Raw genomic sequence first — 22,521 nt, 5'->3', positions numbered from 1 at the left:
ATCCAAAGTGTACAATCAGTGGCTGTTAGTATATTCCCACAGTTGTGCATTCATCCCCACAATCTTTGAACTTTTTCATCACTCCATAAAGAAAAACCCCATTCCCCTACTGGTCACCTATCAATACCTCTACGCTTCTCTAGTCCTCCATAACTACTAATGTATTTCTGTCAGCGCAAACACTTTTTAAGTGTTTATTAAATAAATGAATAGCATAAGAATCTGGGCGTCAGTCTTTTATAAGTACCCCACCTCGGGATTCGGAAGGGCAGCCTGGCTTTTCAATCTTCACTTCATGAGAATGAAGTGTCTCATTTAGGATCCCACCCTCCCAAGAAGTTGACAACAGTCAACCGCTGAAGGGCGCTGTACCTGCCTGCAAGGAAGATGTAGGCCCCTGGGACCTGTTACCTGAATCCTGCTAGGACCAATGGGCCCAGGGAGCCTGGGGGCGGAGGAGCGCGCCCTAAATCCCTTGGGAGATGTGGTTTCCCAAAGGTCCTGTAAGCGCTTAGGGGCTAGCCGGGAACTACAACTCCCACAATGCCGCGCGCCGTCCGCCCTGCCTCCCGCTCGTGGTTTTAGCCCGGCTTCCCTGTACCGCCTCTCGCGGCGGCGGCTGCACCATGGCTGACAGCGGCGGCCCTTCCGAGGGGCTCAGCCCGCGGGCCTCCCCCGGCCAGGCGCCGGAGGTCCCGCGCGCGCATGGGCCCGGCGGCGGCGGCGGCGGCGGCGGCGGGGAGACCCCGCGGGCGGCGGCGCTGGCGCTACGCTTCGACAAGCCCATCAAGCAGGCCTTCTACAACACGGGGGCCGTGCTGTTCGTGTGCCTGTGCTGCGGCGCCGCGGTGCTCGTCTACTTCATCCTGGAGGCCTTCCTGCGGCCGCTGCTGTGGGCCGTGCTGTGCGGCACCTTCCTGCACCCCTTCAAGAGCTCGCTGACCCGCCTGGGCCGTCGCTGGCTGCACCGCCTGCACCGCGCGCACACGCCCATCGTGCTGGCCGCGCTGCTGCTCCCGCTCTGCTTCGCCGACTACGGCGTCGAAGCCCTGGGCGAGCAGGCGCTGCGTCGCCGCCGCCTCCTGCTGCTGCTCGGCGCCGGCGGCCCGCTTCTCTACGGCCTCTACTGCCTGGGCAGCTACCTGGGCGTGCAGGTGCTGCTGGCCCACGCCGGCGCGTTCATCTGCCGCGGGCTGGACTACTTCAGCAGCTTGTGGGTGAGCCAGCGAGCGGGTAGGCGGGCGGGCACCGCGGCCGGGGGCACCCCGGCTCTCTGTCGGCCCGCCAGACGCGCGGTACGCGTGGCCACGCTCCTAGCTTACGGGAGTGCAGTCGGGAGACCCTTCCTTATGCCAGGCCGACCAAAGGCCCACACCCTCTGCCCCTTGAGTTTCTAACTTCTTCCTTCCCGTACTCCCGAGGAACTTGGCGCGCTTCCTTCCGGAGAGAAAGTGGTTGTAGTTTGAAACAGTTTTCACTGTTTCCGTCCCACCCGCATCCTAATAGGCGGTCCTCGGGGGAAGTGTCCCCTGTTGACAATCACTGTTCTACTTCGCGGGTGGGGGAACTTGGTTTTACTCCAGGTAGAGAGGGAGGGAGTGCCCCGGGCACCCTCAGTTCTGCCCAGGTGGGACTTCTGGACGTCAGAGCTGGAAAGGACTTTCGTGCCTCTAGGCCAACCTGTCGTAAGGTGAATTAGCTAGTTAGGGACAGAGAGGGGACAGGTTGATTCAAGTTTCTGAAGTCCTGAAATAAAGCCTAGTTCGCAGGCTGGTTTGGGTGATTTGAACGTATTTCGTGTGAGGCCCTGGGGGCTGAGCCACCTGGTGTCTTCCTCTCCACAGTCTACCTCTTAGGAAACACTTAGTTTGTCCAGGAACTGCTGTACCCACAGTGTGTCTCCTCTGGCCTGGAATTTTTCAGCAGACTGGGTGAAGGGGATGTAGATTTGTGATTTTTGTTCTGACCCTGAACTTATCCTTAGGCTATCAGGCAGCTTTGGAATTCGGAGGGATTTTAAAGATAACCTAGTGACACATTTCCCAGCTTAGAATATTATCCCAGGCCAGTCAACAGATCTGTAACTGTGGATTGTTAAACAAACTGAAAAGTGGATTTTCAATAAACCGTGCCACTTAAAAATATTTTCGATTCATTTCTTTTGTCATTTGACAGCATTAGGTTGCAAAATAGTCCTCTTTGTCTGTTGGGTTTTAACTTGCCCAAGGTTATTGGCAGAGAAAAGATTGATTCTCTGTCTGTGGCCATTAGCAACTCTGTCCAAGTTAAAAGTTAATTGTGCATGTTGCTAGGTGCCAAGTTCTGTGTGGAATTAAAAGGAAAAAAAGAGTAATGTCCTTAAGGTACATAAAATGATACATGAACATATTTTAGTGGAGATAACTGTAGATAAATGTCATTACCCATCAGTTATGGGCCAGCCTTTGGGGTCACCTCACCCACGGTTTTGGGATGCTTGCTGGGTGTACACATGTTAAGTGATCAAAGGGCTTGACCTCCAAGAGGCCTGAACTGTTTCAGGTGGGATGGGAAAGAGGGATGTGGAGAAAACCTTTTTTATTTTGGGGTTTCTGGTATCAGATGGAAGTGATCATACAGATTATCTACTCTTCATGACCTCATGCCCTTCTTTTTAGGAGAGGCTCCTGAGGTACAAAGGATATGATTTTCCCAGAGTCGCAGAGCTTGTGACCACATTTGCAATTCATGTGGATGGAGTCCCAGTCCAGTGTTCTTTTTCTTTTACGTGGTTGTCTTTCATTTCAGTTTTCAAAAAATTGAGCGCCTCTGTGTAGGTGGTAACTTCCTATGTGCTGTTCAGAAATATAAAGACTACTATGAGATAATTTCTATCTTCAATAGCTTGTCAAAGTCAGGTGCATTCATAGATTTTGGTAGCATTGTTTTTAAAACTTTTTTTAATTGTAAAATAGAACATATATACAAAGCGAAGAAAGAAAAAATGCAATGATTTTCAAAGCACACTTCAACAAGTAGCTACAGAACAGATCCAACCGTTTGTCATGGACTACCATTCCATCATCTCAGATTTTTCTTTCTAGCTGCTCCAAAACACAGGTGGCTAGAAGGAGTATTAATACAGTGATTCAACAGCCATACTTGCTTGTTAAGTCCCATTTTCTCTGTCATACCTCCTCCTCCTCTTTTAATTCTTCTCCCAATCTATAGGGATCTTTGGGCAATGCCTGCTCTGACTTTTCATGTTGAGAAGGGGTGTCCACACTAAAGAATAGGGGGCTGTCATTAATTGAGAGTCCTGGAAAGACTGATCCGTCTGAGTTTCAGGATTTATCTGACCTCAGAACCCTCCAGGAATCATATTTTCTTAAGAATCAACAGGAATGATGTTGATTGGGGTTTAGTAAGCCATGGTAATTAATACTATCTGACTGAAGCTTGTGTGAGAGCAGCCTCCAGAATAGCCTCTTGACTCCATTTGATCTCTCTTGGCCACTGATGCCTGATTTTGTTATTTTCCCCCTTTTGGTCAGGAAAGCTTTGTGGATCCCACGTCGCCAGGGCCAGACCCATTTCCAGGAGTCAGTGCCCCACATTGGCAAGGAGATTTTCACCTCTGAATGAATGGCTTGTACCACGTAGCAAGGAGGGCAGTGGACTTTCTTTGCAGATTTGGGCTTGGAGAGAGAGGCCACGTCTGAGCAGTAAAGAGGCTTCCTGGATCTGCTTTTATATATGTGTGTATGTGGCCCTCCTGGATCTGCTTTTATTTTTGATACTGCAATTTACTGTAAATTATTATAGGAAGTACCAAGTAGCATAGCCACCAAATTGTAGGAAGTTAGAAAAGAAAGGCTTAGCATATATAAATATATTGTCATACTAGAATAAGAAGTTGAATACATGAGTGAATTGGTATGAGAAGTGAAAAGAGGTATTTCTCCCAGTCTTTCTTAGCACTCAGTGGAAAGAGAGGAGGAATTGAGTACTTAGGAAGAAGTGTCAGCAGCTTAGTGTCTATAGCTTTGAATATCTTTTTACTTAAGTCAAACCCTCATCTTTGTATTTTACTTAAATACCTTTATATGGGCTATGGATGAGTGGAAGGGAAGTAAGGGCCAAGGTTAATTAGACTGGAATGAGTGAAAGATCAAGCCAATTAAGGATTTTTAAAAAGACTTGAAACTTAGCTCTTTGGCTAAAGTGATGGGGCAAAGGAAGAGAGGAAGAAATAAAACACCTGTTTTAAGAGACAGTCTGAGTTGGTTAGAAGTGAGTAGGGAGCGGTAGAAGGGCTAAATCTGAAGCCTTGAGGATCTGAGTTTGTGGGAAACAAGTCTTGGGTTTGTGGTTTGCTGAAGCAGCAGTTGGGGGGAGTCTGTGGATGTGGGTGAGGTGTACCTGGGAAGCAGAGGCAGGGAGCCCTCAGCTGTCAGCCTGAAGTGATAGTTGAGATCTAACAGAACTACAAAGAAACTGACACTTGGTCATGTGACTGAACAGACATTATCCTGTAACTTTGGTATCTTGTAGTAGTTCACACAGGTTTTGTTTTCTACCCAAGCAGGGTTGCTGGTTATAGAAAAATGTCTTTTTTGCATTCTAGACAACTTAGAAGTTGAACCATTTAATTCCCTGTTGCTGAAGACAGGTTTAGATGAGACAGAGAAAAGCTGTTTTTAGGCAAATCTACATTTTTTTGTGAGTTTATGGGATTCATACATTTGAGATTGAACATTTGAGCAACTATCATGTGCCAGGCACTGAATTAGGTAGTTTCATGTGTATTAATTTTCATTCTCACAATAGTCTTGAGAGACAGGTGTGAAGGATTTCATAGATGAGAAAAACTCATTTAGAGATTGATCTGTTGGTCCTATCAGTAAATGCTCTGCACCTGACCTCTTAGCAGTAAAAGTCCCTCTGTCATCAAAACTCTTGTAGTAGCTATTGGTAAGGATTTTAAAAACTTGCCCTCCTAATATATTGTCTTTAAGATTTTAAATTATTTAAATGTCAATTGATTTTGGGTGTTAAGAAAAATAATAGAAGAATATCAGGAGTAGACTAACTACAGGTGTTCCCCCAAGGACTCCTGAGTTCTAATCACCTGGGACCCTTAGTTATCTCTCTTCTTGCTTCTCTTTCATCCCTGTATTTATTAAGTTATTTCAAAGGTCTGCTCATTACTCCTTTGTAATATCTTAGGTACCTGTGTTTTCCTTTGTTGTCATTTTATCCTCCCAGGTACATTCCTCTTCATCTCACTTTTGAATTACTTGAGTCTTTTAGCTGTTCTCCTTCACTCCAGTTTCCTCCTAAAACTCCCACCTGCTTACAAGTAAAAGACTATCACATATGAGTAGTTCTTTTTAAGCAGCTTCAAATAATATTTGAATATTGTACAGGCTTAAGTGGCTTCAAATACTTATTATTTTTAAATTACCTGTTGCACTCAGCTCACTTGTGACCCAGTCCTTGGGGCTCCTGGTCTCCTCCTGTGGTGTAGAATTGTGCAAGCTACAGCTGAAAAGCTAATGGCTTCCCCTTTGCCTCCATTTTTCTTTTGGAGTGCTTTGATCTTTCTGTTCCTGTTCATACTTGTTAGAAAATCTCGAAGGCCACTTATGGAAGCAGATCTGTTTTCCCCATCGTCTACAATCCCACTGTTTCTGTTTTACTTAATGGAGAAGCACTAGGAGGAAAGAGCAGTGACGAAAGATCAGAAGACTTTGTTTTGAGCTCAGCTCTATCAGTGATCTGTTTTATGACCTTGGGCAATCAATCCATGGCCCTTCTGGGCTACTCAGCCCCAGTTGTGTAAAGTGGAGGGTTGGCTAGGAAGATTTCTAAGCTCTCTTGATGTTCTGTTTTACGGATCACAGGAGTTTGGCAGTGCTGCCTGAGAGTTCTCAAGAAGTGTACTTTAGTCAGACCGCCAGGCCACTGCCTACTATTTTCAAACCCACTTCTGAGTTTGTTTCTGTTTGCCCAGCAACAGTAAAAAGGAACATTTCCAGTACTTATTCTTCAGTTAAAGACTTTGATTATAAAGCTGCCATATGACAGAGAGAGCAGTTTTCAATTTAGAATAAAGCTATTTTAAAATAGGATGAAGTACCTGAAGCAGTAACTGATTGTGGGGTTATTATTACGACTGTTACTCTGTAACCTGGGAGAAAGTCTTTTGGTTTATTCCATATGAAAAAGACTTGTGAAACTGTTCTGCAAAAATGTAAAACAAAAGCAAGCTGATGCTATTTTTTTCCAATAAGTTACTGAATGGCAATAAATAAAACAGACATAGTCTAAAGTGCAAAGTATCTACTTGCATTTTATGTATTTAAAGTGTTATTTTAACCAGAAAAGTATATGGTTGATAATGTGATTATTAGTCTTCTTTACTTGTAGTATTAAATAAATGTCACCAAATTTTATGCATCTTATATAGTGTTTAGTGCACATTGATGCTTTAAAATTTTAAGTTATTGAATGTGCATTTTGAAAAGGACACATTGTTTTGAAAACCCTAAGTTTGGAAAAGTATGCCCTCTTATGTATAAACTGTGGTTATTGACTTATGCCTATAAGAAAATTCTCACTGAATAGGCATGCTTAGAGGGTAAGATATCTAAAGTTGACTTGTTATTCCTGAGGCTTTGTATTAGTGAAGGCCCAAGAATTGAAAATAAAACAAAATTCTTTTAATGGCAAACTTTTAGAAGATTTTGCTAGAAATTGTATATGAAATGTGAATGTGTGTACAAATTTCTTATTTTCAGGAAGTGATTTTACAGACTATGTAGTGATTTAAAAACTGATCCGAGGCCAACAAACTTGTTATATAAAAAACAGTTTATGCAGCATAGAAATCTACATGGTAAAAATGAAAAGTTATCCCTTTTCTCTGCCACAAATCCCACTGCATAGATGTTACCACTGTTAATTGTTTGATGTACAACTTCCAAATTTATTTCTGTCTATGTGAACATATGAAGTGTAGGGTTTTAATTTTTTTTTTTTTTTTTTTTTTTAGACAGAGAGAAGGAAGGAAGGATAGAAGGAAGGAAGGAAGGAAGAAAGGGAAACATCTTTTTAAACATTTTCTTGTTTTATTGTATTCTGTTTCTCCGTTTTTGTTACATGGGCTGGGGCCGGGAATCGAACCGAGGTCCTCCGGCATAGCAGGCAAGCACTTTGCCCGCTGAGCCACCGCGGCCCGCCCGGGTTTTAATTTTTTATTTGGAATTTTAAAACATAAATGGGATAACATGTAATTCTGCACCTTGTCCTCTTTTATCAATGTACTGTGGACATCTTTCCTTGTTGGTACTCATTCTTTTTTAAAAGTTGTGTAGAATAAGTACTTTTTTATTCTAGATGCCTTCTAAAAAGTGTTCTTCCCAGATTTTTTTAGCTCTGAAAATCTGATAAACTTTTTTAACTATTAGTAATGTATAAACATAATGGTTTAATATAAACGTTAAACTGTTTTTATAAGTGACTATACTCTTTGAACTAATTTTATTTCTGTGAATCTTTTCTGAGTAAACACTTCAAAATTTGTAAAAAAAAAAAAAAGAAATGTAATAAACTTTGAGTTTCAGGTTTACTAAGTGAAGGTACATGCTTCTTTAGCTCATCAGTTTCTCTTAAAAGTTTTGATGTTTGCACTCTCGTTTATTTTTTCTCTCCATGAAAGTGATACCTATTCCTTATGCACACAGAAACACTTCTGGAATATTGGTTTAAAAGTATCACAGACTTAAAATCTGAACGTATTTATCTTTTATGATTTTCTAGTTCAACTTCTCCCCTAGGGTAGAGTTTGTAACTTTTTCATTCCTGACTTAGGGTCAATTTTGCTGAAATACTTTTTGTGATAGCAGCTTATTTCATTTTGGGGCAGCTATAGTTAGAAAATTTATCCTCATATTGAGTTGAAGTGTGTCGTTTCCTAATTCCCACTACTACTTCTGCCCTCAACCACAGGAAATTGTCTAATACTTTTCCTAGATGACTTTTTTTCAGCTATTTGAAGATAGCTATCACATCTTGGTATTTCCTTCTCTTTTAAGCTAAATGTTTTTTTGAGCTCTTATCAATATCTCATGTTTCCCTTTTCTTTCCAGCCTAAATTCATTTAGTGCAAAATTCATTTGAATTTACTTTCCCTGGTGTGAATATTGTACTTTTATAAATAGACACACTGGTCACCCTCCTGATACTGTACTGAAAAGTAGCTTAGATGTCCTCTTTCTGTTCTGTACTTTTACAGTTGTTTTTTTGAAACTAAAAAGCAGTACTTTGCATTTTTCCCATTAATTTTTTTCTTTGCAAAACAAAAAAAAAGTGCTTTTTGTTTGTTTTTTGTAATTTCTTTGAATGTAATGCAGAAAAAAGTGATCATTCCCTCAGTCTTTATCAGCAGTAGAGGAAAAACAGAAAGCAAGAGTGTAGAGATGTCCTGTTTTCAGCAAGCCCATGGCTTGTTGCTGATACTTGCTAAACTGGAAGGAATTGACCTCATGGTCTGCAGGGGTACCCACTGTCGTTTGATTCTGCTGCCAGTGCTGTCAGCTGAAACTCTGGAAGAAGGCACAGGGGTGTCAGCTCCTTTCATGGCTGTAGCTGTTAGCATGTACATATCCTTGCTACTGAGAGAGAGGTGGCCCAGTTGCTGGGTAAGAGGTCCCATCGTGAAGGCAGACTGGAGAGAAATGGGATGATCCACTGCTGTCAGAACTGAATCTGAAGGCTGCAGGAGGTATGACGTGGTCAGTCCAAGGCATCTTAGTAACTTGAGGAGGAAATGTGTGGGTCACTCTCTGATATGAAGACCCAGGAGTGGAAATCATGGGAATTATATATTATGGAAATTAGATTGAGCAATCATCCTGTTGGGGGATGATGTTATAAAGGTTTGAGTAAAAACATTTTGAAGAGCTGTAGGGGGGTCATAGGTCAAGGCCATACCACCCATGTCTCCATTCTTTGGCCAGGCCTGTCCATTTTACACACGTTTTCCTTGATTCTTTGGTTTCTTTAGGCCAGCAAATTTGCAAAGCAAGGGATAAGATGGAGCTGGTACTCCAGGGGGTATCTTAATATTTTCATTAAGTTAGGTGATCATGCTTCACATGTGGACTCCGTCCTTGTAAAGCTAACCCCTCTGCTGGTCACACCTGTGTCTTTTTTAAGGCTTCAGCTGGAGACATCCTGACCAAAGGGCTTCAGCATCCCCTCTTGTTCTTGCTCATCCATTTACAGTGGGGAGTTTTGAGATATATAAATGTGTGTGGGGTTCTGTTCCTGTTGCTTTGTCATCTGTGCCTGTATACTGCTGGCTTTCAGTGCTGTTGTAGCTTTCTGCGCTGCTGAAGGACTGTGAATTTTTTTGTGTGTGTGTGTGGTCTTGTCCAATATGGCCTTAGTGGAGAAAGCTTGCCATTTGGTTGACACAGCTTGACAAGGTCCTGGTCGATAATACCTAGTCGCAGTACCCAGATGAATAGGTTGACTTTGCTCAGCTGTCATTTCCATTGCTCCCACTGCTGCTGCCAGGGGAACTGTTGCTTGACAAGGTGAGACCATCTGCTGGGTCAGTGATATATGGCTTCTTTCAGAATCCCGGAGCTGGAAGTCACTGATAGTAGCTTTTTCTCTATAATGTTAGGGAGCTGAGAGAGAGCGGAAGGAGATCAAGGGGTGGGTTCATTGGTTGGTGGGTGGGTGGGTGGGTAGGGTAGTAGAAGAAGAGAAAAGGAGTAAGAGGGAGAGCGATCCACTAACTTTTAATTTGAATCAGCCCATATTTCTAGCTTCAGGATATCTTTTTGAATTATAATTAGGTCATCTCATTTTTTATTGACTACTCCCAGTTTTGTGTAATGTGAGAGTTTGATTAGTGTTCTAGTTTGCTAGCTGCTGAAATGCAACACACCAGAGACGGATTGACTTTTAATAAAAGGGGATTTATTTAGTTAATGTATAGTACTTCAGAGGAAAGGCAGCTAACTTTCAACTGAGGTTCTTTCTTACGTGGGAAGGCACAGGGTGATCTCTGCTGGCCTTCTCTCCAGGCCTCTGGGTTCCCTGGGGTGATTTCTTTCTGCATCTCCAAAGGCCTGGGCTGAGCTGGGAGTGCTGAGAGGAGGCATGCCGAGCTGCTTTGGCTGTGCTACATAGAACTCTCTCATTTATGCACCAGCCAATTAAATCAAACATCATTCATTGCAGCAGGACGCCTCCTAGCTGACTCCAGATGTAATGAGCAACAGATGAGGCTCATGTGCCTTTGGTGCATGTCCATAGCAACAGAACGAGGCACCTTCACCTGGCCAAGTTGACACCTGAACCTAACTACTACAATTAGTATGCCTTCTACACTTTCATCTCAGTTACTGACATACTGTTTAGCTGGAAGAACTGGTTATCCCCATCCGTTTTCTGAGGATCTTTTTTTTTTGACTTTTTTTTCTTTTTTGTGAAAAATAACATATATACAAAGAAGCCATAAATTTTAAAGCACAGCACAACAATTAGTTGTAGAACAGATTTCGGATGGTGTGGGTTACAATTTGAGGATCATTTTTATTTGAACAATTTGTAGTTGTCATAGTCTACTACCTTTATTTTCCCTTGTGAATATTGGAGCAGCTTTTGCTTTTCTTTTCTTTTTCTAGCACCACTCTTCTTTGTCCTTAAATTTAAGAAAGCAGATGCTGGAGCCAGATTTCCTGAGCTGTGATCCTACCTCTGTCACTTCCTATGTGACCTCAGGCAGATCATTTCCCTATGTCTCAATTTCTTTCATTTGTAAAATGGAGATGATAATAGTACTTATTTCATGGGGTTAAGAGGATTCAATGAGCTAATTTATGTAATTTATAGTGTTATATAAGTGTATTATTATTATTATTATTCTCAGCCTTTATTCTTCGTTCTAAATCATATCTCAAATTCCCTGAATTCGGAGGGTTAATTTGTCTGGTCCTTCAAGCATGAACTTTTTTGAAATAGCTATAGTCGCTATTTATGTACTTGGGGTCTTGGTCTTTTTAATATTTCATCTTATAGAGTTTCTTGAAGAACAATATTTCAAATATCCTTTTCATTAATAAGGAATTAATGTTCATTAAAAGCAGTTTGGAAAATACAGAAAAAAGAAAAACAAAATCTTACCATCTAAATACAATCATAGTTTCTTAGTGTATTCCCCCCACTATACTGTAGATATAATCATATCATAAGCATTTTTTTGCATTTTACTTTTTTCTTAATAATATATTAGGAATATTTTTAACTATATATCCTTTTTTTTTAAAAACCTATTTTAATAGTGGTGTAACATTTTATTGAGTAAATCATCCATGGTTAAAAATCACTTTTTTACTGTTCTAAATCATATTCTCATGAGGTTCTTAATATTTAAAGCTTTTTTCAGAATTTATCATTATTTAGTAACGGTAAAGTTGCAAATCTGAATTCCCAGGTCAGAAGCTGTAAACATTAAGGCCCAAAGATCTTTGGGCCTATATATATATATATATATATATATATATATATATATATATTTTTTTTTTTTTTTTTTTCCTGTATGCAGAGAAACACTTTTTATTTCTGGAAACTTTGCCCTACTGATGACCGGTTCAGGCTGTCAGTTGCTGGTGGGTTCCAGGCAGAATGTTGGGGCGTTCTTTGGGGTTTCTTGTAGGTGGGAGGATCTATAGTTACTGGGCAGAATCCTATGGCGGCCTCAGTGCCTCGGAGAGAGTGTTAGGCTCTGTTGAGCTTGTATTTTCCGTGACCCTTGGGAACCAGAGAAAAAGGGTGTTATGGATCTGATGCCCGATGACATGAGTCCAGCCGTCACATTCCACATTCTACAGTGGGGGTCGGGTGTGTGTCCAGCTCTCACTGGCTTTCGGGTAGGTCTCGTACTGTTATATTAACTCATGCAGTCTCTTGGAAGCTGACTTTACTTAAGATGTGAAAAGAACCTTGCAGACACACTGGCTGAACTGATTGACAAGAAATGTCAGCACCTTGCCAAGTTCAGTGCTGTGCGGAAGAGGCACGCAGAGACTGAGTCATCTTTAGGGAACGCCAGGCTACAGAAAGAGTCTCTTTAAACATACCCAGCCTTCTCAAAACCTACAGAAAGACAAAGACAATCAGAGCGATGCTGGTGGAGGAATTAAATTTGCTGGTCTGAGAACCAAAGGAAGAACAATCCAGAGGCTCCAAGCAAGATAAGATAGTAGAGATGTTCAAAACGCTAGGGTCCCAGGAAGAGCTCATGAGATCCAAGACAGCAAAAGGCACTTTACCAGACACACAGTGTGGGCTCCTTTCACTGTCTGATGGTCTGTCCACCAGCATTGGGCCTGGGGCGTCAACAAGCCCTGACATTCTGCTCTACTTCAGCCTCCAGAGTCCGTGTTCATTCACCTCAGCATCCTCTGAGAGTCACTGAGACCAGGGGATCCAGCGGAATCACTCCCGTTTGCTGGAGTTCTTCTGCTTTCACATCCTGGTCGCTCACCTGATGTCTTCCATTGACAGTTCTACCTTCAGTCAAAGAATGTTAGACTACCAGGGACGCATCCAGAAATGTTGATCAATCTCTACAGAAATGAAATAGTTGCTTTGCCTAAACCAAGGCCCTACTACTTAAGAACTTATTGAGATATTTAAGAGACTACTTAGAGACATATTGATATGTAAATAGGTGCTTGTTCACATTTATTTGTTTTTGTATTCATATGTTAATATTTTTGTTTTCATCCGCAATGTACATATATATGTATATCATTTTATTTTCAAAGGATATGCCATTTATCAGTGAGTGTGCTAGTTTGAAAGGATGTATGTCCCCTAGAAAAGCCACATTTTAATCTAAATCCTATTTCATAAAGGCAGAATAATCCCTATTCAATACTGTATGTTTGAAACTGTAATCAGATCATCCCCCTGGAGATGTGATTTAATCAAGAGTAGTTGTTAATTAAGCTGGATTAGGTGATGACATGTCTCCACCCATTTGGGTGGGTCTTGATAAGTTTCTGGAGTCCTAAAAATAGAGGAAACATTTTGGAGAATAAGAGATTCAGAGAGAGCAGAGAAGAATGATGTAGCCACAAGAAGCAGAGTCCACAAGCCTGCGACCTTTGGAGATGAAGAAGGAAAGTGCCTCCTGGGAAGCTTCATGAAACAGGAAGCCAGGAGAAGAATGCTAGCAGATGATGCCTTGCTCACCACGTGCCCTTCCAGCTGAAAGAGAAACTGTGACTGTGTTAGCCATGTGCCTTCTCACTTGAGGGAGAAACCCTGAACTTCATCGGCCTTCTTGAACCAAGGTATCTTTCCTTGGATACCTTAGATTGGACATTTCTATAGACTTGCTTTAATTGGGACATTTTCTTGGCCTTAGAACTGTAAACTAGCAACTTATTAAATTCCCGTTTTTAAAAGCCATTCTGTTTCTGGTATTTTGCATTCCGGCAGCTAGCAAACTAGAACAGTGAGCATTTTAGAAATTGAAGTAACATTCATGTTCCAGTATATATTCCCAGCATTCCTGATGTAAATAAATGCAACCATGTAAGGAAATACATATTACTGGAAGACTTTAAGAAAAAACGGCAACTATGAATATAAATCTTTTTCTGAGATAGGTTATGCTTACAGAGAACTCTAAATGATTCAATGTTATGTTTCAGAAATCAAGCAGGATGGAAATTTAATTGATAATTTTATTTTTAAAGGAAGGGGTTTTCTTCATAGTGCCAGAGTCTGGCAGTAGAAGTTTTCTCAGGATTAAGAAATCCTTCTTGGACGTGCCAGGAAATATCCACCACCCCAGCCTCAACCCTTTTTTTAAAAAATTTATTTACCAAAGATAATTTTTATTGGAATGTATGACAAACTAATTAAGAGGTATTTTCTTTCCTGTCTTTTGTAGTGATCTATCAGTTCTTCTTTCTTCATATACTGAATTAGAGTTTAAACCTCTTGTTTTAATTTGCCTTTTTTTTTTTCAGGATTCAGGCCAAACTTGAATTTCATCTTCTCGGTATTGCTTCTTCCAACTTCTGTAAATGTTCCACTAAAATAGGAAGTTATTAGTTTTTGCGTAGACTACTTTGGCTTCTTTGGATGTTGCTTAAAGTGTTAGAGTCAATTTTAGGTTGGTGTAAAGAAAACTGAGGTAGAGCCCCTGTTGTCAAGTCTTGCTGTTTCTTCCTCTAGTAATATTTTTTTTCAGGTACACTTCAACTCTGCATGTTCTAACCATCTGTTCTAACCATCTGTCACCTAAGCTCTTTCAATGTGGTTACACTTCAACGGCCTGCCTTCTTCCTAGCTTTTCAATTCCTCCCCCAGTAACAAATACATTTCTTAGGCTGTAATGGAATCTTTTAATCTGAGCCTTTTGGGAAATATTTTCTTTCTTGTTTTTTTCTTTTTCATTCTAAAGAGTAATTTATAGAGAAAACTTCAGGAATTCCACAATTATGCAACGTTATTTTTAGGCAGATAATTGTTTCAGGAATTTAACACTTCTTACATTATCTTTATGCATTTTTTGTTAAAGAAAATATTTCAGTAATATCACTGAGATTTCAAATGTCTGTTTATTTTAAAATTTGATTTATCTGAACAGGGAGGAAATCCTAGACATGCTCCTTTTAGCACCACCAAACTTCATCGTATCTGGGCTGCATCCAGAGGCTCTCTGCTACACAGATGCTTGCAAATTTTGTATAATTGTATGTTTATTTCCATGTGCATGTATTTTACAGCTATGTTTATATTTCATTTATTTAAGATCTGGACGTTGGTAGTTGGCTATGTGTTGACTGTTTCATTCAAGTGGAATGCAAGCACTGAACGCTACTTGAGAGCAGTTTCAATTCCTGTCTGGATTATATTGCTTTTTCATTTAGGTGGGTCATTTTTTTTTTTTAAGTCTAGCTTAAGGTGCATCAGCAGAAGCTGACTGTGCGAATGTAATGTTTTTTGTTGCATTTAGAATCCTTTAAAATAATCTTTAGAAAATGTTTTGCTTTAATCTTTCATTAGTCTTTCAGGAAAATGTTATGCTTTAAAATGTCTATCTTTTAATTATGTTAAATGTTCATTTTCAAAAAAAAAAGTCCTTTAAAAATAAATATGTCTTAAAGAAAGCATGGACTATCATGTTCATTTTGGAATGTCTTACTTAAGGAGGATACAGACAAATGGTCGAGGAGAATAAGCAGTGTACCAAATCATGTGATAGAAACAGTCAAAGGAACTGGAGAAGACACTGACTCTGGATAAGAGAAGGGAGGCTGGGGCGACCGGGACAGGGAGGGGGTTAGAGGTGAGAAGGTATAAAATATGAAAGCCTGTCTCAAGGACTATTTTATGAAAGAGTTGTTTAAACTATCTGAATAACCATGAGGGACAGATGTCACAGCAGCGAGCAGCTTCAGGGTGAAAAGTTTTTGTTCAACATAAGAATGCTTGGAGGCAGAGCTGCTTAGAGCTCTGGCCTTCTTATTTCAGATGCTTGCTGACAGCTGGATAGCTGCAAGGATGTTAAAGAGGGATCTTCAGTATGGTACCTACATGAGTGGGGTTCTTTTATCTCCAAGTCTGAGGCTACAGAAACATTAAGTTCTAATTTATCAACAAAATTCAGTAACTCAGAATTCAGAACAGTAGATAGTCCACTTAAAAGTAATTTTTAGAGCTACTTATTGTTAAAAATAAGGATAAAAAAACCCAGATCATTAATTGGAAAATGTCTGTGCTTAGAGTTTGGTGTTGAACAAAAATGTTTCTCTATAGCTTTGCCAATGTGGAGTGCTGGAGACTTTTTCAGAAAGATCCCCTGAAGTCCAGTGTGACCCATCTTGGCCCTGGGGAGGGCTGAGGAGGGAGGTGGGCAGGATGTCCATGATACTGTAAACAGTCGCGGGGAAATGCAATGGCTATGGGTAGACCTGTTTCTTAGCCACATACTGACATTTTCACAATCTAACTAAGGAAAATACATTGAAGCTCTTTGTGCCCTTCTTGGGCCAGTCCTCCCCTTTTTGAATTCACACCTGTTGGTATTTTTAGGACATAGTAAGGTTGTCTGATTTTAGGAGATTTGCCTGATGCTGGTCATTCTAGGGTCAAGTGGGTGGTTTGAGTTCAGGATGCTCCTAAAGCCTGGGTGTTTTTGATTGCATTCATTTCCTCAGGCGAACCTGCTCCTTAAAGAGAGGGTGGCACATACCTAATACCTTAGACCAGGGACCTCTGAGAGAGGGGCTGGTGGAAAGCCTAAAACCGAGGCTTAATCTGTCTGCAGTTCCCCAATGCGCTTTAAAAAAAAAATGTCCCTTGTGAAACAGTTGTTATTAACATATGTACTAAATTGTTCTGTTTCTTTACTAAACTGATTGTTTTAAAGAGAAGTGCTTGATTTTTATTTCACTAAAAATGTTAACTTTTAATAATTTCAGCATCCCTGGCTGGCTCATGGAGAATCCCAGTATTCCTAGTTATTGTTTCCCTGATGTCCGTGGGCACCCTCTATGAAAAACAGAATGGAAAAGAGTCTTCTGGTAAGAAATAAGGGCATTTTATTACTATTACTTTAAGAAGCATTTCAGAGAGGAGCTTTACCAAAAAAACAAAACAAAACTGTGATGAAATTGGCTTTAAATTGGCTTAGAACCTTGTGTCTGATGTTCCCTTTACCCAGGGTATGGACAGATGAGTAAAAAAATAAGGATAAATAAATGATGGGGTGGGCAGTATAAAGGGTAAAAAAATTGGGTAGATTGAAATACTGTGGGTCAATGAGAAGTAGTGGCAATCGCTATGGGATGTATGAGTTTTTTCTTTTTTCATTTTGTTTCTTTTTCTGGAGTGATGCAAATGTTCTAAAAATGATCGTGGTGATGACTACACAACTATGATGATATGGTGAGCCATTGATGGATGGACTGTATGTGTGTGAAGATATCTCAATAAAAATAAATTGGCTTAGAACCCTGTCATGTTTGCTGAGTAGAAAATATTTGTTTAAACTATTTTACTTTGTTAGATCATGCTCTTTAAAAGATTATTTTTGAGGTTCTCTGGCTGAAAGTAGCCTATATCCAGAAATAGATTGTTGAAGCTGCAAGTTTCTAATGAGTTGTAAGGAAGGGGGTCAGGATATATTAATGGTCCCCACAGTGTCAGGTGACTTTTTAATTATCCAGCCCTGTGAAAGCAGCTATGATCATAGAGCTTGGACAGCACAGCACAGTTTCTATATTGATGGCACTTTGCCCCATTGCTTCTTCCTGTTGGTTATACAGAAACAAGAAGAGCAAATTACTATTTGCATCAAGTTTTTAAAAGAAAAAACATCATCTTAATTATCACTTTACTACAGAGAAGTTAGAGAATACAGAGAAACAAAATTAAAATAAAAATGACGCAAAATCCCACCACTCACAGATTAAACCAAAATGTTAACAAATGATTTTTATGCCTTCAGGCTTTTTAAACATAAAAAAACTGCATTAATGTGAATATTCTCTATTTTAACCTGTACTTTAAATTTAATTATGACAGGAGCACCTTTCTATGTCAACAGATATACTTCTTTAGCATTACTTTTAGCATCTTTTGTTTTTTCTAATTACCTGCTACTTGTGGCACTTGAGTGTATTTATATACTTACCTTGTGAAAATTTTTTTATTATTAATTAAGTAGCTCTTTGTTTATCATTTTATTAGGTAAATTAGTAATGTCTGACAATTTAAGAGGTCTTTTCATTCATAAATATGTATTTAGAGTTTTTAAATCACCTGACATAAAGTGACCTTAATTATACATTCCTATGACAGTGAGAAATAGGGAAGATTTTATTTTACTTTGTAATTTGTATTTATTTTGTCAGATTTCTTTGCTCAGTCCTTCTTCCTGGTCATAATCTGTTAGACTCTGTGGTTACATATCAGACTAGTGGTACTAAACTTCCTGTTTGGGCAGCTACTATAAAAAGCTTGGTGGTTTCTGCTTGTTCCTCTGGTTAGTTTTATCTTCTTTTTTCTTACTTTCCCTTAATAGTAAGTAATTCAAACAGTTCTTTTTGCCCCTTATCCCATGAGGTTTTCTCCTTTCAACTGTTACTGTTCAAAGCCACAGTAAGTAGTTAATTGCAAGTAAGTAAATAATGTAGGTCTAAATTGGAAGTTCCAGGTGGGCTTTCTGTTGGATATAAATGATAAATTCTAGTCACCTGATGGTGGGTGTTATGTGGTTTGCTGTGAGGACACGAATTCTTAGGTCACTGTTGAGTTTGGGGAAAAAGAGAACCGTGGACAACAATTATCATCAGCCATAAACCCAGGTTTTGTGGTGTGTGGTGGCATGCAGCCTAGATTTTGGACATTGTTTTCTAAATTACCACAAGGAAGGAGATCATGGGGACATCAGAATAAATGTGGAGATCAGACTTGGAAACAGTGTTGGTTCTCCTTGTTTTGGAAAAGGATATTCTTTGGAGTAGGTTATATATTTTTTAACTTTTTATGTTGAAATAATTTCAAATTTACAGGAAAGTAGCACAAATAATACAGAAACAATATGCAAAACTCCAACGCACTTCCCACTCACATACCCAGATTTACCAATTAATAACATTTCGCCACATTTGTTATATCCTTCTACCTATTTAATCTTATCAGTCTGTCAGTCCATCATCCACCCATCCATCCATCTCATTTCTAAAGATCTGAGAGTAGGTTGTATGCATCATGCTCGTCTAGCCCTTAGCACTTCCATTTACATTTCCTGAGAACAAGAACCAGAGTAGTTTATCCTTTTCTGGACTTCTAGTCTAGATAATCTTTTTAATGTTTTTTTTTCTAAGTTTCTAAATAGTTCTTTTTCTCTTGCCCCTAGATCCTCGTTTCTTTTGGGCATCAGAACTCACACCATGGAGTTCATATTGGGACAACACTTTTCTTTTATTTATGGTTAGAACCCTCCTATAGATGTCACTGTACTATAGTTAGCTACAGGAAGGGCAGTGTGGACAGTTCCTTTCCTCTTGTTTCCACTGTCCCTTTGTAGGTCTTCTCTCGTATTCTAGTCACCTCTGAAGGTGTCTTTCTCTGTGTCTTCTGAGCTTTAATCTTTTTCTGTTCTAGAAGCTTTTATGATCTGTGGTTCACTAGACTCAGACAGTTAATTCTCTGGATTTCATCAGAATTCAAAGCTTGAAGTTGTTTAGTCTGTAGACTTAGAACACTTCTGTGGATCATTGTTGAGTTAGTTTTAGTGGTTCCTTTTGAATCCAGGTGCCTTACTCAGAAGTAAGTATTTCTGTTAGACCTAGGAAGCTCTTCCTTGCTATTTCTTGAAAATACCCAAGCCCAAGATGATAACAGGAAAACAAAATGTTTGGTATTTACTATGGCCAGGAACTCTTAAGTTTTAAATGTGTTATCTTTTTTAAAACCTTAAACAAACCGAATAAAACCTTGTAAAATAGATGATATCTCCATTTTTCAAATGAGGGCATCTGAATCCAGAGTTTATCTGACTTGCCCACAGTCAAACAGGTTAAAAGGTGGAGCTAAGATTTAAACCCACCCTCCTTGATTATAAGCTGAGTGACCTCTCCATTCAGCAAACTTATTGAACAAGCATCAGCCATCCTGTTATCCAAGGAGAAGTATCAAGTACCGATCTTATACTCAGTTGTAATGGGCAGCTCATTCAGTCTTCCATGTTGACTCAGTCAGTCAACAACAACTACAAGATTTAGCTTTTCTGCCTGTTAGATCCCAGAAATCTTACTTGGTAGAAATCTGGATTCCAGTTTCAGTATGTTTCCTTGGCCTTTGAGGAAAGAGGAACACTAGCATATAATGTGATCTCCTATGGGCAAGACTCTATTAAATAGTTAATGACATATGACACCTCATTTAATTCAGTAATCCAATGAGATTGGTATTATACCCATTTTACAGATGAAGTAAATAAGGCTCAGAAAGCCACTTTGAGTGTGAGAAGTGCTTCTTTAAAAGCTAGGGAAATGGGGGTGCAAGGGTAGTTTGCCTGCCATATGGGAGACCTGGGTTCGATTCCCAGTCCATTCACTCCCTGCCAAAAAAGCAAACAAGCACAAACAAACGAACAAACAAAATTCAACAAACGGTGCTGCAATAAAGGGATACTTACATGGAAAAATAATGAAATGTGACCCCATCATATAACATACAACAAAAAAAAAATAGCTACGGAAACAGGCATCACACATATGTTCAATAGCCTGAGAAGTAGTGACAAGTACAGTTAGGTGCTGTTCCTCTAAACATTGGTAATTGTTTGTAAATGACCAGAAATATCTTTGCAAGGAAAGCCTGACAGTTGCCTAAAATCTCTGGAGAGAGCATGTAATCTTAACGGACAGGTTTGATTCATTTAAGCCCAAATTGGAAAAAGGAAGAAACACTAAATTTCTTACTCCTCATTTTCTACTCCCCACGTCTGATGCTGTTGGTTGAGTAGGCCTTGTCAGACTCCTACTGGTCGATAGCCAAGCCCTTATTTGCTAGTAGTGCATCAAGGTAGTACTAGAAGCCATTGAAGGGAAGACATATTTTCTGCATTAGTAATGAAACTTAGAAGATTACCTCAAAGGGAACGCTGCATGCTGGGGAGGTTTTACTTGGTATTTAGTGTCCTCTTCCAGTCAGTATCTCTGAATGTATTTCTGGCAACTGTCACTATCCCTGTGAAGGAGGCTGAAGCAGATCAAGAAGCATCTCCTTTTTTAGATTGGTTGTGCCTTCATTATTAAAGACGTTATTTTGCCCATTGCCAAATTAGCTGTACTAACAGGTGCTATCTGAGCTTGTGATTTGTTTCTGTGCCCTGGTGCTAGGCTGCTAGTGTCTGTGGCTTTCTTGTTTGGACTTCTGTACATCTCCTGTTATGTTAGCCTCAACGTAACACTGCCCCTGTTCTTGGATAGGTTGACATTTGAAACCTTGGATACACTTTCCTTTTTTTTGTTTATAGTTCTCAAATGCCAAGGTTATGTTCCCTTGTCTTTGTGCCTATTTTTAGCTCTGACTTTTATCTGACACCATGACTTTGCCTAGAATCTTGATCCTGGCATTCTTCTGTCCAGGTTATCATCTTCTTGCCTGAACTTCTGAGGTTATAAAAGTGTCAGAGGATATCATTAATAGCATAAAAATGCATGTCTGTTTGATAAATGAGAGCAGTTGCCAAATCTTATGTTTATAATTTTGAAATTCTTTGTTGACTTTTGTCTGTGTGGTGCTGTTTTTATTCCTTTGTGAAGTTTGACAGTAAAAATTTGCTAAGTCATTTGTGTACTAACTAGAAAGGTATTGCATATTTTTAAGTAAGATTTACTATTTATTATATATTTCGGTGATATCTGCAAGTTGGACAGTTTTTGTTTTTATTTTCAGTATCTTTATTAAAAAACTTTATTTTGAAAGATTTTCAAACTTAGAGGACAATTGCAAAGATAATACAAAACCCACACAGAAAGCTCCATTATACCCCTAACCAAATACCCAGATTCACCAATTTTTAATGTTTTATCACATTTGCTGCATAATTTTATCTACCTATCAGTCATTATTATGTATTTTCTAAATATTTGAGAGTAAGTTGTATACATCATCCTCCTTGACCATTTAATGCTTCTGTGTACCTTTCCTAAGAACCATGATATTCACATATATAACCACTTTAGGTACAGTTATCAAGTTCGAGAAACTTAACATTGATATAAAGCTTACAGTCTATGCTCCAGTTTTTCATATATCTCTATAAAGTCCATTTGGGCATTTTCTCCTCCAGTATTAGATGGATCTAAGATCTGGGATCATGTATTGGCTTTACTTGTTATTGTCTTGTCTCTTTAATTGCTGTCTCTCTTTCTCATTTTTTTTAATTGCGGAAACGTATTACACCACGAGCTTTCCCATGTCAAATACTCCCGAAGGTACAGTTTAGTGGGATTTTCACTCTCACAATGTTGTGCTATATTCACCACCAAAAATGCTGCCAGAACTTTCTCATCACTCTAATAGAAACCCTGTACCCATTATGTATTAACTCTCCCGTTTCCCTCCTCCCCTGCCCTGGTAACTTGTTCTCTATTTTTTGTCTCTATGAATTTGTACATTCTCGCTATATGGAATCATATAATACCAGTCTCTTTGTGTCTGACTTATTTCACTCAGTGATGCCATTACGCATCCTCCTTGTGGTAGCCCTTTTTAGGGCTAAATTTGAATATCTTCTTTGGAGACGTGACTTTTTAAGTCCTTTCTTTCTATTTTTGTAATGAACCCTTTAGAATTTGTTCTTTCTTTCTGTGCTTATTTTTCCAGTATATTCTTTGTGGTTACCATGGGGCCAATATTTAACATGCTAAATTTTAGCAATCTCATATGGTTTGATACCAATTTAACTTTGATAGCAAC

The 22,521-nt window shown here is 39.5% G+C and overlaps 1 protein-coding gene and 1 pseudogene across 4 annotated transcripts in view; one reads left to right on the top strand and one right to left on the bottom strand.

The window, feature by feature from the left end:
* Nucleotides 1–626: 626 nt before the first annotated feature.
* Nucleotides 627–22,521, top strand: part of TMEM245 (transmembrane protein 245) — a 98,558-nt gene continuing 76,663 nt past the window's right edge. For all 4 annotated transcript variants that reach the window (XM_077141399.1, XM_077141417.1, XM_077141409.1 and 1 more), the window contains exons 1-3: nucleotides 627–1,217; nucleotides 14,834–14,951; nucleotides 16,506–16,607. In XM_077141399.1, coding sequence (XP_076997514.1) covers nucleotides 627–1,217; nucleotides 14,834–14,951; nucleotides 16,506–16,607 — 811 coding nt within the window. The remainder of the gene's footprint in view (nucleotides 1,218–14,833; nucleotides 14,952–16,505; nucleotides 16,608–22,521) is intronic.
* On the bottom strand, nucleotides 8,415–10,591 carry LOC143665010 (RNA-binding motif, single-stranded-interacting protein 2 pseudogene; annotated as a pseudogene).

This window comes from Tamandua tetradactyla, chromosome 2 (genome assembly GCF_023851605.1).
Source record: "Tamandua tetradactyla isolate mTamTet1 chromosome 2, mTamTet1.pri, whole genome shotgun sequence".
Classification (NCBI taxonomy): Eukaryota; Metazoa; Chordata; class Mammalia; order Pilosa; family Myrmecophagidae; genus Tamandua; species Tamandua tetradactyla.
Note: the sequence above shows the minus strand (reverse complement) of the source record. Positions and strands in the feature narration are given on the sequence as shown.